At 53.9% G+C, this 14,026-nt stretch overlaps 6 protein-coding genes across 6 annotated transcripts; 2 read left to right on the plus strand and 4 right to left on the minus strand.

The window, feature by feature from the left end:
* Nucleotides 1-569: 569 nt before the first annotated feature.
* Nucleotides 570-1,521, plus strand: IWZ02DRAFT_377172 (uncharacterized protein; the record flags this gene model as incomplete). Its single annotated transcript, XM_066764933.1, has 2 exons — nt 570-954; nt 1,034-1,521. The coding sequence occupies 2 exons, from the start codon at nt 570-572 to the stop codon at nt 1,519-1,521; spliced, it is 873 nt and encodes a 290-aa protein (XP_066623079.1).
* Nucleotides 1,522-1,950: 429 nt separating this feature from the next.
* Nucleotides 1,951-4,884, minus strand: IWZ02DRAFT_256560 (exocyst complex component Sec10-like protein). The gene is made up of 2 exons (XM_066763272.1): nt 2,950-4,884; nt 1,951-2,903 (listed from the first exon to the last, which is right to left on the minus strand). Exons 1-2 carry the CDS (start codon nt 4,734-4,736, stop codon nt 2,078-2,080), a joined length of 2,613 nt encoding a protein of 870 aa, XP_066623080.1. The 5' UTR covers nt 4,737-4,884; the 3' UTR covers nt 1,951-2,077.
* A 530-nt stretch (nt 4,885-5,414) lies between these two features.
* On the plus strand, nt 5,415-6,925 carry IWZ02DRAFT_256610 (Decaprenyl diphosphate synthase-like protein). The gene is made up of 3 exons (XM_066763275.1): nt 5,415-6,156; nt 6,222-6,657; nt 6,717-6,925. Exons 1-3 carry the CDS (start codon nt 5,637-5,639, stop codon nt 6,805-6,807), a joined length of 1,047 nt encoding a protein of 348 aa, XP_066623081.1. The 5' UTR covers nt 5,415-5,636; the 3' UTR covers nt 6,808-6,925.
* Nucleotides 6,926-7,611: 686 nt separating this feature from the next.
* On the minus strand, nt 7,612-10,578 carry IWZ02DRAFT_499105 (uncharacterized protein; the record flags this gene model as incomplete). The annotated part of the gene is made up of 7 exons (XM_066770226.1): nt 7,612-7,669; nt 7,718-7,898; nt 7,957-8,364; nt 8,415-8,699; nt 8,755-9,383; nt 9,439-9,481; nt 10,281-10,578. The coding sequence occupies 7 exons, from the start codon at nt 10,576-10,578 to the stop codon at nt 7,612-7,614; spliced, it is 1,902 nt and encodes a 633-aa protein (XP_066623082.1).
* Nucleotides 10,579-11,170: 592 nt separating this feature from the next.
* Nucleotides 11,171-12,355, minus strand: IWZ02DRAFT_469449 (Alpha/Beta hydrolase protein; the record flags this gene model as incomplete). Its single annotated transcript, XM_066768718.1, has 2 exons — nt 11,171-11,811; nt 11,857-12,355. 2 exons carry the CDS (start codon nt 12,353-12,355, stop codon nt 11,171-11,173), a joined length of 1,140 nt encoding a protein of 379 aa, XP_066623083.1.
* Nucleotides 12,356-12,541: 186 nt separating this feature from the next.
* On the minus strand, nt 12,542-14,026 carry IWZ02DRAFT_256647 (uncharacterized protein). The gene is made up of 3 exons (XM_066763277.1): nt 13,847-14,026; nt 13,036-13,797; nt 12,542-12,973 (listed from the first exon to the last, which is right to left on the minus strand). Exons 1-3 carry the CDS (start codon nt 13,877-13,879, stop codon nt 12,728-12,730), a joined length of 1,041 nt encoding a protein of 346 aa, XP_066623084.1. The 5' UTR covers nt 13,880-14,026; the 3' UTR covers nt 12,542-12,727.

Consider the following 14,026-nt stretch of genomic DNA (forward strand, 5'->3'; position numbering starts at 1 on the left):
AACGCAGGAGACTCGCGAAGAAAGTCTCTTCTTTCCATATCGACGAGGACGCGTCTGGAATGGCGACGATTTCGCGCATAGAGAGGCCTGGGCGCCGGGCTTTTTGGTGTCAGACGAGGCCGACGCCGTCGTCATTCTAGGAGCGGCAAGCCTCAAACAGACGACAGGCCCTGCTGTAGAGGGAATGGATGCCGAAAGCGCCCCAGCCAGGCGACGGACGACGGCCTGATCTGCCCGCCGGCGCGCCAATCCATAATAACTGGGACCTTGTCAGGCAGCCTAGAAATGTGATGGTATCCAGCTATTGAAAGAGCACCCACCACCACCCTTCTCGTTGCTGCGCCGGCAGCCCTCGCGTCCTCACGTTGCTCGCACCCCCATACATAGTACAACTATGCGCCTCTAGGAAACCAGTCCGTATAAAAAGGAAGACCCTCGCTCTCACACACGCTCCTGGTGGCTCTGGGATCCTCAGGGACCTCCCACGCTTGCTCTCACAGCATCCGCGGCGCGGATCGCTCTTCCGCCAACCTTAACGCCTCGCTACCAATCCAATCGCGCCAACCAGAATGGTCGCCGGCAGCAGCAAAAACCTTCGCGACTACTTCATCGCGCCAGGGTACTTCGACCCCTCGCACCGCTACGAGACGTCGTGGCTGCTGTCGCCCGGCGCCCTGTTTGCCTACCGCGCGACCCTGTCCACCTACGCCTTCATCGCAACCTTTGTCAACCTGGGCTGGAATGGCACACACGGCGGCACCGCCGGCCAATCGTTTTCCTACTTCACCAACCTCACCTTCTGGGGCCTCAGCTTCTACTTTGCCGTCGCGGCCGCGCACACGGGGACTTACTGGCTGACCGGCCGCCCGCTGCTGGCTCGCTGGCCGCGCTGGTGTCAGGAACTGCATGCCATTTTCTACAGCACCATCACCGTGTTTCCCTTCATCGTCACCAGTGCGTCGTACCCCTGAAAGACCCCCTGATTGCTTGGCGGCCCCCTTCCCACCCTTCAAACTAACGCTTCCCCCATCAGTCGTCTTCTGGGCCATCCTCTTCCCGGGCTACTTCGAAACCACCTTCGCCGCATGGTACAACACGACGGCCCACGCGCTCAACTCGGTCTTCGCGCTCGTCGAAATCGTCCTGCCGCGCACGCAGATGCGGCCGTGGTGGCACATCGCGCCGCTCATCTTCCTGCTGGCCTGCTACCTCGGACTGGCTTACGTGACGCGCGCCACCGAGGGCTTCTACGTCTACTCGTTCCTCGACGTCCGCGCCAATGGCAGCGGCGTCGTGGCGGGTTACTGCTTCGCCATTGCCATTGGCTGCTTCATCATCTTTGCGCTTGTTGATGGCATCATCTGGGCTCGCGTCAAGATTACGGAGGATGTGATGGGGCGCAAGGGTAAGTGGAGCGAACGCGATGTGAGGAGGGGTGGCAGTGGGATGGCGTTGGTCGAGGAGGAGATGGGCGCCGTGGCGGCTCACAAAGAGGGCTGGGTGGGCGAGACGGAGAAATAGACTAGGCGTGGTCGAGTGTTTGTCGTCTTGGGTTGGATGTGTCATGTCCGTGTTTTCTCTCTCTTCCGACGATACGAAATGCATTTACGAGTCTGAGGAAGAAATGCCAGCACATGAAGTGGTGTTGTGAAAGAGCAACTTGTTGTATTCCATCAAACAAGAAGCAAAACCTTGTTTCCGCTCTTTACTTCGAGAGTTACAGGCCAGGATATGTAGATCGCCTTTGCTTACTAAATAGGCCAAAGACAGGCCGGACCAGTGGAACAACGACGCTGAAGACTCCACGCTGAAGCAGGAGGACATGAAGAATAGACAACGTTTGCTCGCATAAGAAAGATGTAAAGATCAAAAGGCAGTGCCGATCAGGTCGTACACGGCACAAACGTACCAGGCCCCAAAGCAACGACAGATGGCAAAATGACAAGACGAAAGATGATGATGGATGCAACCAGTCAGTCCCTGTTCCGCCCAGAAGCACAACACGCAACGCCGTACCAACCCAACCCTTGATTCCATTCCCCAACGGAGCCCGCTTCAACTCCAGTTTAAATCACGCTCACAGTCCCGCCAAGACTGCTTGCACGCCTACCGTTCCCGCATCCTCCCTGTTACGGACAAAGCTCCTCAGGCCTTCGCGGTCCGCCGGATTGACGCCGCGCAGCCGCTCGCGCAGTGCTTCGGGCCCGATGACGAACAGGTTGGCCACCTCGACCAACACGTCCATGCCGCCCTTTTCAAAACCGCCGACGGCTGCTCCGCCTGCGCCAGCCCCCTTGCCGCTCTTGTCGTCGGCCTTGCCGGACGAGTCGGCGGATGCAGGGCTGGTCGGCCAGCCGCGTACGAGCTCGGCGTACTTGGTTGCGTCTTTGGACACGACAAGACCGCCGGTGAGAGACACGGTGAAGCGACGGAAGTGGTCGAGGAGGAGTGAGCGTAGACCGAGAGCAACTTCGGATACGAAGAGGCCAAGGGCGGGTTGAGTCAGCGCTGCACCGGCTTGTGTTGCGACACGGTCCAGCCAGCGCGTCACAGCCAGACAGGTTGGAGTTTCTGCTCCAAGCGACACGAGGTCGTCGTCGCGAGGTCGAAAGTCTTGCTTCTTTTGACCGGCGAGGAGCTTCGTCGTCCACGCCAATGTCACGTCGACAGTCTTCTGGAGGATGTTGGAGATTTTGGTTTCAAGGGCTGTAATTGTTGCATTGGTAGTCTTCTCGATCTCGCGACGGGTTGTTAGGGACGGAGCGGCAAGGGGGAGGAGCACGGTATTGATGGAGAGTTGAAGGAGATGAAGGATTCCAATCGAGGTGCGGAGAGAGAAGAGGTACGACAGGTCAGGGGCGTTGTTCTTGTTGTTCTCTTGGGATGCGGCAAGCTCAGCAGCGCTGTAATCGTCAGTTGAAATCCAAAAAACAAGAGTCGCCGACTTACCCATCCAGTGCCGTTTCGAGGTAAATCTCCCCGACGTTTTGGAGAAGAAGCTGGAGCAGAGCCTGCACATCTTTGGGCGTCTCGCTGCCAGAAGTGAGCTCAAGTCCTCTGCCTACGCCTTCGGCAAGCCACTTGAGCATGCGCTTGGCGTTAGACAGACTGAGTTGACCATCCTCTTCCGACACGTCGATTTCCTTTTCGCTGTCCGACTCTTTCAAGCCAGCAAGTCGCATCATCATGCTCCTTTGCGAGGACGGAATGTCGGCGGAGCCAAGTCTTTCAATGTAAGCATCCTTGGCCGAAGCAAACAGTTCTCTTCCCCTTTGGCTGAGGGAGCCGAGATAAGACGTCGACGTCTTGCGCTTTTTGGAGTGGTAGACGGTGAACTTGAATAGAAGCGAGGAGTACAACTCCTCCAAATTCTTCTTTTCTCGTTCGATGTACGACGATCCAAGGAGATATGGAACAAAGAGCTCTTCCAATTGCTGGTCGAGCGTGGCGGCAACTTGAGAAGAGGCCGGTTCAGGATGCTCCGTTAATCCATGTGCTTTGAGATCATCCACCAGGTTTCCAATATAGCTTCTTGCTGCCTGCAACGATCGCAAGAATGCGAGTGATGAAATGTCGTTTGCCTTTTCCAGGACCATTTCCAAACGCGCTTGGATTGACTGCTGAAATACTCTTTGCAAAAAGCGCACAAGCACTTCTTCGGGGTAGGGGAATGCTCGCTTGATGATGAAGGATTCCTCTTGGACGACAATGCGGACTTCGTCGACCAGAGATTGAAGGCTTGGCTCGACTCCCGGAGGCTCAGCGTCCGGATCTGCCAGTCGATCCCAAGTCTCGCTGTCGCCAGCCACCTCTTCAGTGACAAGCTGGCTGCGGTCGATAAAGAACTGGTGCTGATTGACAAACAGCCCCATGACACTGGCTCCGTCGTTAAAGTCGCGCAGTGCCGCAGCGCATTCCCGCATGCCATCGAAATTTTGTCTCCGGTAAAAGTCGTCAAACTGCTTCAACAGGTCCTTCTCCAGCATTTCCAAGAATTTTTCAATTATCTCTCGCGAATTGTGCTTCTTTCCACTGCCGTTTTGGCCGTTGATGTCGACTCCGTTTGTTCGGTGTCCGTTAATCTGGGTGTCTGGATCCAATCGATGGCTTAATCTGAGGAGCTGCCTGGCGATATGGGCACAGCGAACCTTCCCGTCGCCGCCTCCCAATCTCCTGACATCCTCGAGCGACGACAAGTCCCCTCGCTCGCTCACTTCCATCCAGCATTGTATGAGGAATTTTGCGTCTTGAGCACGTTGCCTTTGTCTGTCCAACTCTTCCAATCTCTCTCCGATTCTCACTGCGACATTGCCTCCTGCCTCGCCCTCAACGCCATCGCCTATGGTCCCGTTCAGGGAGCTGTCCAAGTGGTGAAACGACTTGACGGCTCCCTCGAGCTTCTTGCCTAGCGAGTCAACCTTAGCATTGTGTGCTGCCTCGGCCCTCCTCACAGCGCCGGCCATTTCGTTCTCCTTCATCTCCAATTCCTCCGAGAGGGCGCCCAGTCTACCCAGAGCATGTTCGAACGTGCGAATCAAAGGCTTTGGGTCGAATGCTACCTTGGAGTTTGGGCCGGATCTGCGACTGGCGGGGACGGCGCTGTCGGAGAGGGTTTCGATAAAGTCCTTGACTATAAAGTCCTTGTTGGCAAAGGTGGTCAGGGAGAACTGGGGGCCTCTGTACGACTGGGCGCGCGAGTTGCGGGCAGAGGCGGTGTCGGACATGGAGGCAGGCATGGCGACTAGAGACGATCGGACATGAGGGGATGCTGGGAGACGATGGAAGAGGCGCGTCTCCTGGCCTCGCGCAGCTCTTCAACGGCGAGCAGCTGGCGGTCGGATATGCGGCGGTCTTCGGCGGCACGGAGGTCCTCGTAGGAGCGGTAGGGGAAGTACTGCTGGTAAGGGACGCCGGGGGGAGGGTCGTCGTGGAGGCCCTGTTCGAGCTCGGAGGGGGTGACACAGCGGATGGACTGGTAGCCGGGAGGAGTGTGTCGCGGGGGTGACAGCAGGTCGCTGCGAATAATGCGAGGATGATGGCGGCGGGATGGAGCAGCCCTGGCGGAATCGTGCTCGCACGGCCCAGGTCTGGTCGAGCTGCTGCCGTTTCCGACAAAGACAGCGACGAGGATGCCCTTGAGCTTGTGCACAAAGCGCACCAGCTCAGTTCTTGGATGCAGACGAACCTCGCGCAGCTTCTGGCGGAGGCGCAGCACGGTGACTTTTTTGCGGGTGGTGGACATGCGACAATGCCGTGGGAAGAACTGGTCGATGGCGGTTGCATTGATTGCATCGGTCATCCTGTTGTTGGCGCCTCCGGGGGCACCGCCACCTGGGTCAAATGTGGCTGCCTGGTGACTAAGCCGTAATGTAATACACCCTCGCCGAACCCTCAAGCTCCGTCATCTGCCATCGCTCAGCTGTCACCTTCCACCCACATTGCACTCCGCCTCTGCGCTGACGACACGCCCACCAGTCTCCATTTTACATTCACCTCCGCTGCCCGCGCAGCTTTTACCCGGGCCATGAGCACACCCTAGACCCTCCGTACGCCCTACCACTCGCCGCTCCACCATTGATTGCCGCCTCTTTCCTGCACTCAGCGTCACAAGGCCCGCCTTCTGTGCTTCCTCGACCATGGTGGGAATCCGCGATCCCTCCGCTCTGCGCAATGGCGCTGTCCCAGCCACTGCCACCGACAAAATGTCCGTCAAAGAGCGCGAAGAGCTCCTCAAGCCCTATCTCCCCTCCGAACCCAACACTGCGACGCCATCCCCCTCGTCTTCGCCAGTTCGCCGGCCCTCTAAGCCAATGAAGAAGAAGCCCATGCGCGACTTTGTGCGCCAACAGCTGCACTTCATTCTCTACACCCTGATCCAGACCGTCTTCTCCATCTACATTCGCCTGAGGATAGTCTACCATGCCATTGTCGACCGCATATTCGCGACCCTGTACTACCACCACCGCTCGCCCGAGCTCATACAAAAAGACATCAAGCACCTTCAGAGGCTGCCCAAGCATCTCAGTATAATTCTCGACTTCAACGACGATGAGCAGCGAGGTGCCGGCCTCGAAGGGCTTGTCAACGACATTAGTGAAGTCGCTGCCTGGTGTGCTAGTGCCGGTATTCCTGCTCTGAGCGTGTACGAAAAGACAGGTATAGCTCTTCACGAACCCTAGTTACACAAACAACAGAGAGACTAACAGTAATGCGCGCTAAAGGCATCCTGAAGAACTATCTTCCCGCGACCCACCGGCGCATTTCCCGCACCCTAGAATCCTACTTTGGCCCATCCAAGAAGCCGACTCTCTCCTTGCGCGCTCCAAACCTGCCCTCCTTTAGCCCACCCACTACGCCACCCGAGCACTCTGCTGCTACACCCTCGGATGCCAATCCGGATAGTCGCGCACCGCTCTCGCACCTGACAATCCTTTTGCTCAGCGCCGAGGATGGGCGTAGCACGCTCGTAGATCTTACCAAAACACTCGCGGAAATGTCGCAAAAACGAAAGCTGTCGCCCTCCGACATTAGCATGGAGTTGATTGACGCAGAGATCACCGAGAGCGTCATGGGCGAGCCGGACCTGTTGATTTTGTTTGGACCGCGCGTGGAGCTGAAGGGATACCCTCCGTGGCAAGTTAGACTGACTGAGATATTGTAAGTTGGCCATGTGCCTATAGTTCCTTGATCTTTCCTGACTAACATGATTTTCTCAGCCACTCTCCCGACACCTCTGTCGTTGGGTACCAAACCTTCCTGCACGGGCTGCACAAATACGCCAACGCCTCGTTGCGCTTCGGCCGATGAGCCGCGCAGCCATGGATCTTTTCTAAGCGTGCGTAACAAACAAGCGCGAAAATACCTGGGAGAGCAAATCTTCCCACATTGCATGAATCGGCGAAATTGCGTTCGGTTTGTTTGCTGGAGAATTAAATCTCGGCTCCGATCCTTTGAGGCGCTTGGGTATCTGGACCTCTGTCCTTTTCTTCATCCCACTAGTAGCGTGAATCAGATGGCGCTCCTTCATTGTCGGCTGCCCTTTTTACAGCTCTCTCCTTTTTTTTACACTTTTTTTTTTTTTTGTTTTTTGGTGTCGTTCGTTCGTCATACAGCAGGTAGAGGCACATAGATACCCCCCTGAGGCAACGCTACGATTGTACTGACTGACTGACTCTCTTGGAGCTTTGCGTGCTGTGTACGAACATACAGTGCGCCTCATTATTCTTGAACCCTGTCGAGTGAGCATCATGGTGGTGCTTTTTGGAGAGTGGAATTCGTTTCTCTCGGTTGCGCGAGGAGGCCGAAGATCTTGGGTGAGACGAATTTCAATTGCTACCTAGATTACTGTACAAGATGAGTCCCGAAGGGCGTTGAGGATGGAGTTCTCGCTTCCAACAACCGAAGTTCTGTGAACTGGCCTTCTAAGCTCCTCAGCCGCGTGGCTCGTACGCGCTGCCGCAGGGAATCCTTTGTCGAGACTCTTCAAGAGCCAGGACGGAGGAGCATGGCGCTAATTCTTGTTACACGCATCTCGTGTGTAGGCGCCTTGAAGCCAATGCCATCTTTCTTCCAGCAATCTGCGCAACCCATAGAGGCCGAGAAAGGCTGACCTTAGTCGTAGTCGGCCTCATCATAGTCGTCAAAGGGCCAGTGTTCCTCCACCAATTTCCTGTCCTTTTCCTCAGCGGACTGGATCGTCAAGGCCTTGACGAGCTACAGGCGCTTCTTGGCCCCCTCATATTCTTCAACTTCGAGAATCTCGCCATCGAATTCGTCAAATCCGAGGTAGGGCGCAAAGTTGTTGAACTCTTCGAGGATTCCGCGCCGCCCTTCGAATTGCTTGCGACTCTCTTCGATCTCACTGTCTGTGAAATTCAATGGACATGGTTCTTGGGCACCTTCATTTGTCTACGTCAGTTCCCAAAAATTTAGTGTTTTATTGAATGACGAACTCACCGAGTATGATATCATCTGGCTCTCTCACAGGACCCTGATTCCCACATGTCCGCATTGTCAGCAGGTCTAAGTGCCTCGCCTCCTCGGATGCTATGAAATTGAGAAGATAAAATTCGCAATTTTCGGGATCTTTGCACGCAAGTTGGTGCCAGGATTGCTGCAAGTGGATGAGATTGAGTCTTAGGGGAAAGTCATCGCCAAACCCAGGCTGGGAAGCTGAGGAAAACAGCATACGCCGTAAGTAGCTGCCGGGCATGGCCATCACCATGAAGTGCTCTTGGTTCAACGTTCCGGTGGTCGCGAGGTAGGCGTTGTGGAGTTGTGGACCGGGATTCGGCTGTGGCTGATCAAGCAGTCCAGTTACAGCCATTTCAGCTATTAGGAAGGGCCCTTGAGACATTGCTTGGTCTTCTAAAATGGTTAGAACTCCACACTGAAGGAATAGAGGCCGTACCAACCAATCAGCCCGGTGATTTCAAGGCTACGTGAGACCATGACGTTGTCGACGGATAGATTTGGGTTTCTTAGTGCAGGTCTTGCCCAACGCTTGTCATGTGGCACTAGGTGCGGTGTAATTTTGACATATTTCTTGAGGACCTCAAGATGCCTGGCAGGTGTTTGCTTTTGGTAGTCGAAGAACTCTCTGTACATTCGCGGAAGCGGGTGGACTAGGCGTCCAAATCGCTTCAGGTAAGCGATTTCTTTTTTCGCGCCGCAATTCAGCACTGCTTGTGCATCTGTGTCTGTTCAACCATTGATGTCAGTGAAGTGCTGAGTGAACCACGGGTACTTCCTCACGAGGACCGCGATCAACTTCCAGCTCCGAACGTTTTCCAAGCCACAGATTTGGATCAGAGTCTGGTCCGACGCAGAACTTTCCATTCTCGTTGGAATACGGAGTTTTGATGTCCATCTTTCTCACTTGAGCTTCGAGGTCCTTCGAGTAGTACAAGCTCCCACTTGCGGGGAACTGCAAGGCGAAAATCCGGGATTCCAGTTTGACAAGCTTTTCCACAAAGGCAAGTTTGTCCTCTTGTGGAAGATCATCAGTCCAAAGCCTACGCAAACAAGTGCCAGCAACAAGCTCCATGAAGATGTACTCGACGCCCGCTGCGTTGTTGGGTGTTGCTGAATAGCCAAAGACTTTGGGGACGGGCAGACCGTGAAGTCTAAGGAAGCCCATAGTAGCAACCTCACTTGCAATAATTAGTCTTCTCGGCTCGGTGAGCGGATATGGGATGCGCCCAATGAACTCGAAGCCGTTTCGCATGGTAATGCGGAAAACTCGGTAGAAGCTTCCTTCGCCGACCTTTTCTAGGCGAATGACATCTTCTGGCTTCTGGTGGATTGACTGTGCTGCGAGTGTTTTGAATCCCGCAATGTCGAAGACACGCCGTCTTTCCAACAGCCTGTGCTTCTCATTGAACCTTGAAGATTTGGTAAGCGATTCCGGATACTTGGTGCAGGAAAGTGTCAACTTACAGCCACCGGGACGTTGTGTACTCGAAAAGCTCGGTGTTGGGGTCTTTGGAGCTTTCGCTGGGTGTGTTTGTCGCCTTTGCACAGCTGTTTCTAGCACAGCTTGACAAGCGCGCTTTGAGTGCAGGTTGACGACGAATGCGAAAAAGACGGTGGATTTCTGAAGTTTGATTGAAGCTGGTAATTAAACGGGGCATAGCCGCCCTAGGCGCTCTCAATTGTATGCAGGTCATCCTGCAAAGGCGGTTAGTGATGTTGTTGTTTTGTGGAGGTGTTGCGCATCTGACGCATCCAAATTGACCACCCAGCCCAGGTGACTGCCGCCGCGCGACTACCTACTTCATCAGCGCCCAGGCCTCCCCCATCTAACTAAACTTCCATGTCAATATATCCACCTTCGCGTGTCTTTTAAAAAACTGTCATGAAAATGGAGGATCATCCTTCCGCTCTAGCTACGGCAATCCCCCTTTACTTACTCAATGTGCAAAGCATGCTACTGCCAGGCTCAACTCAGAATACGAATTTTTCAAAAATGACTTGCCAGGTGCCAGTTCAATGTCGCACAGAATCGACAGGAAATTTGAAGAGCCTGTTTCATTTTCATTGGGTGTATACCCACTGCCTAGCAAATTGTGTCGTTCTTTGACGACAGCCCTTCCGCCTACCGCACCGGAAAGACACTGGTGGCCGTATCATGGAGACCTGGGTATCGAAAAATGAAAGCAAAGTCAGGGTGTTCGAGTGATGGGATGCTCCATTCGTGGGGTTCATTCGTCCTCCTGCATCTTCTCCAGGCCCTCGTCGATGGCCGTCTTCACATCTTCCAAGTCGCCATCCTTCTTGACCAGGAATGATGTATGATGTCAGGACAGCGTGAGTTCCACCTTTCTTGTCCCTGAGGCGCTTGAGAGTCGCGGGGATGTCTCCTGCGTTGAGCTTCAGTTGCAACTTGTTGAAGACAATCTCGCCAGTCTTCACCTCGCCATCATAGTCGAGGCGCCAGCCGAGTCTTTTCTGCTCTTTTGCACCCAGGGGATAGACAGTCTTGCCGGGACTGACCGTCACTTTAGTTCGCTTCTGCCAGGTGTTGCCTTTGGAAAGACCGCTCAGGGTGTTGAAGAGTAGTTTGGTAATGCTAGGCATTGTTGTGAGTGAAAGAAAGCTTTGGATGGGAGGTGCTGGTCCATTACTGACTCTAATTACTCTTATAAACGGTCGTGAAGTTGTACAATTCTGAAATCTTGAAAAAGTCGTGAGAAAATCTACGAAAAGCCAACTTCATGGGGCATGTAGTCACTTTCTTCTAGCCTGCTCGACTTACTTGTTTGTACACCAGCATGATTCCTGATATTTTGCTTTTCCAGACAGGCGTGGTGGTTGTGAAAGCCCCAAGAACTCCGCCGTCCTGATGGTGTTTCTGCGATAGACAAAGGGATCCCGTTTCTTTCCCTGTTTTCTGGTGGCTTTCGACAGTAGCAAACTTGACCTGGCTGGAGAATGACTGGCCATGCAATTCAATAATAAGATCTGCGTGGCCATGGTGGCCAACGATGCACACTTTTTCAAGCTTTTGAAAGTGGCCAGGCACAAAATCAGCGACTTCTTTGTTCCTGTTCAAGAGGGAAAGTTGGCATCCCAAAACATGGTGAACAAGAAACCCACTACATTTGAGTCACTGGAAAGGCGAATTCGAGGCTTGAACAAGGAGAATTGAGTCAACTAGTCAATTGAAAAACTACGATATCCAAGTTCGAAGTCCTGAATCCGTTGCCTGAAATGCCCTAAGAATCGCCAGCGAGGTTGTCGGAAACGTCATGAGCACGTCGTGTACGCCAAACTTGAGCATCTCCTGCCTGATCAATCCCTTTGGCGTTTTCCTCTCCAACACCCAGCCACCCGCGCCAAAATCCTTTCTCGAAAGGCGTTTGTCGTGCTCCAACTCCTCGTGCCCGATGCCTGTAGAAGTGGTCGCGTTGACCGCATGCCAAAAAAGCATGTCAGAGTGCGCACAGCCCACGACAGGATCATCTTCCGCGTGGATAAACGTAATGTGATAGTTGTGGACATTTTCGTTGCTTTCGTAAGTCCACACAAGCTCAGCGATGCGGCCCTTGGTCATCCAGGTGCTGGTGAGGAAGGAGGTGAAGAACGTCAGCAGCGGAGGAAAACGTGCCAACGGCGAGAGCACGGGAACGACGCCTCCAATGCGATATGTACCAGTCAAAGTGGCCACATCAGAGAAAGGCGCGACGAGGATGATGCCAGCGAACGTCACGGACGGCGTGTGTAGTGCAAAATGCCGCGATACTGACACGGCGACGGCAGTACCCAAAGACTGTCCGAAGATGACGATCCGTGAAGGTGAAATGCCGGCTTCTTTCGTGGCCTAGTTGACGAGGGCGATAGCGTCAAGTAAGAGACCTTCCTCGGAAGGCGTACCAGAGCTGCGTCCGTAACCCCGGTAATCGGCAGTCAAGACGTGGATCTTTTCAGGGGCAGCGGCAGAGAGCGTGCGGTAGCTGTCTGGCCGCCACCCGGAAGCGATGCAGCCAGCAGTACCGTGAAAGTAAATCACAAGTCGAGCTTCTGGGTCATCCCGCAGAAGCTTGAATGCGAGATCCGGTTCAGGTTCTTGAGCAACCAGGTTGTCTTGATTTTGGCGATATGACCCAAGAGGCAATACATGCCAGGCATGGAGGCTCTCCCCATCTGACGTTGGAAGTGAAAAGGATGTGACTTGGCCTGGAAGGAAACCAAAAGCCTCTGGAACATTGACGTCCTTGAACCAAGTGAGGGTTACTCGATGAAGGTAGAAGACATGGGTCTGAAAGGTCGGAAAGGCGATCAGCAAGCTGAGAATACCAAAGTAGGCGGGTACTAATATCAGGAGGGGCTTTGTCGCAAGTCTTAGTATCGACATGGTTTTAATGAATGATTGATGCTCGGAAGATGGGGGTTTTGTGGCGCGGCAGGCCTGTCGACATAACCCTGGTCATAGCTTCTCAGAAGTGGGTCTTGTGAATATTCAGGACTTGGGATTCGATTTTTCGACGTTTTTGGTACATTTTCTTGCCAGGAATCTTTCAAGACCAATGTCTGGAGGGCATTCGACTTTTCGGAGGAGTACTTGAGCCGTAGACTCGGGCCTGCTACCTCAACAACAGCAGAGTATGACCTCGTTGTATTGAGCCAACTTAAAGATCAGATGAGACTCTCCTTGTCGCATCGAGGCGAATTTGCGTGGCATTCCGCTTTGAAAATTTGGCCATTTTACCTGTGGCAGTCGAATATATCAAAGACGGGCACCTGTTGTGCCATGTTTACCCCTAAATCTCTCCCCTTCCGAAACGGAAACTACTGCTCTTCCCCAAACATTTCTCTCACCGATATCTAATAGAGCTCGCGGCACCATCTCCAAACCTCTGTAGAATTGTTTGTAAACCACGGGCTGGATCTTGTTTTGTGAAATCAATGTCATAGTTTCCTTCCATATGGCGGCAGTTGCGGCAGGGTTGCGGCGAGACTGTTCTCCAAAACGCTGCAAATGAAGACGGAAACCGTTAGGACGAGTGGGAAGAGAAGCCAAGTCGGGGCACTTACATATCCAATCACATTTGCGCCCTTCAGCAAGACCTTGTTCATGCTCACTCTCTCCATAACACCACCCCTCGCTGCGAAACCAACCACCAAGATCTTTCCGCCATATTTCAAATATTTCAATCCATCTTCGACAGCTCCGATCGGATCGAAAATCACATCCACACCTTTACCTCCCGTTAACTCCAATGCTCTTGCTTGCCACTGTTCCTGTCGATAATCTACCACGCTCGCTCCCAAGCTCTTGACGACAGCCTCCTTCTCTGCGCCAGCTGCAACACCAATAACAGTGGTCGCTCCTAGCGCTTTTGCGACTTGAACAGCGGCAACGCCCAAGCCGCCGCTTGCTCCCAGCACCAAAACACTCTGCCCTGCACTTACATTCGCACAGCCTTCTCCCAACGCTCCGTACGCAACAGCAGCGCTCCCACCAACTGCGCACGCCTCGGCATTGGTCCATCGCTCTGGCACAGATCTGACCTGCTTTTCATCGAGACACGTTTCCTCGGCAAAGCTTCCAAGACCAAACCCAAAAACGCGAGTGCCGGGGCGAAATGATGAGTTGGAGGAAGCGTGCAACACTACGCCGGCGAACTCAGTACCCAGGATGAAGGGCGGTTTGACGTGACGACGATTGTTCTGGTGGCGGCCTTGGGCGTAGAGAAGATCCACGTGCGTAATGGCGGCATGAGTGACGCGGATGCGCAACTGGTTAGCACCGCATTTGGGCGGCGGAACAGCGGAGACGCTCAGGTCGGAAAGGCTCTGGACGTTCACTTAGCGCGCTGCCGGTGCTGGATTCAAGTGAGCTTACATTGACCCACTGATCTATAAAGATTGCTTTCATTGCGGCAGCATTGTAAAGTGTGTGGAAGGTTTGATGGGTCGCTTGCGAAAACAATCTGGGGAGCGGGAGATCGACAGCGGGGCGGGATAGCCGAGGCTCTGGTTCCCAGGCTTGATGAATGCAACTTGTGGCCAACGCGGAGCCAGG

The sequence above is a fragment of the Phyllosticta citriasiana genome (assembly GCF_038021145.1).
Source record: "Phyllosticta citriasiana strain CBS 120426 chromosome Unknown IWZ02scaffold_6, whole genome shotgun sequence".
In the NCBI taxonomy this organism is placed as follows: Eukaryota; Fungi; Ascomycota; class Dothideomycetes; order Botryosphaeriales; family Phyllostictaceae; genus Phyllosticta; species Phyllosticta citriasiana.

Coding starts and splice junctions, on each gene's coding strand:
- IWZ02DRAFT_256560 (XM_066763272.1), bottom strand. CDS start 4,736: ATGCCTGCCTCCATGTCCGACACCGCCTCTGCCCGCAACTCGCGCGCC. Junction 2,904..2,949: donor CTCGAAACGGCACTGGATGG/GTAAGTCGGCGA, acceptor TGACGATTACAG/CGCTGCTGAGCTTGCCGCAT.
- IWZ02DRAFT_256610 (XM_066763275.1), top strand. CDS start 5,637: ATGGTGGGAATCCGCGATCCCTCCGCTCTGCGCAATGGCGCTGTCCCA. Junction 6,157..6,221: donor GAGCGTGTACGAAAAGACAG/GTATAGCTCTTC, acceptor TGCGCGCTAAAG/GCATCCTGAAGAACTATCTT. Junction 6,658..6,716: donor GTTAGACTGACTGAGATATT/GTAAGTTGGCCA, acceptor TGATTTTCTCAG/CCACTCTCCCGACACCTCTG.
- IWZ02DRAFT_256647 (XM_066763277.1), bottom strand. CDS start 13,879: ATGAAAGCAATCTTTATAGATCAGTGGGTCAAT. Junction 13,798..13,846: donor TTATAGATCAGTGGGTCAAT/GTAAGCTCACTT, acceptor GTGAACGTCCAG/AGCCTTTCCGACCTGAGCGT. Junction 12,974..13,035: donor GCGCAAATGTGATTGGATAT/GTAAGTGCCCCG, acceptor CTTCATTTGCAG/CGTTTTGGAGAACAGTCTCG.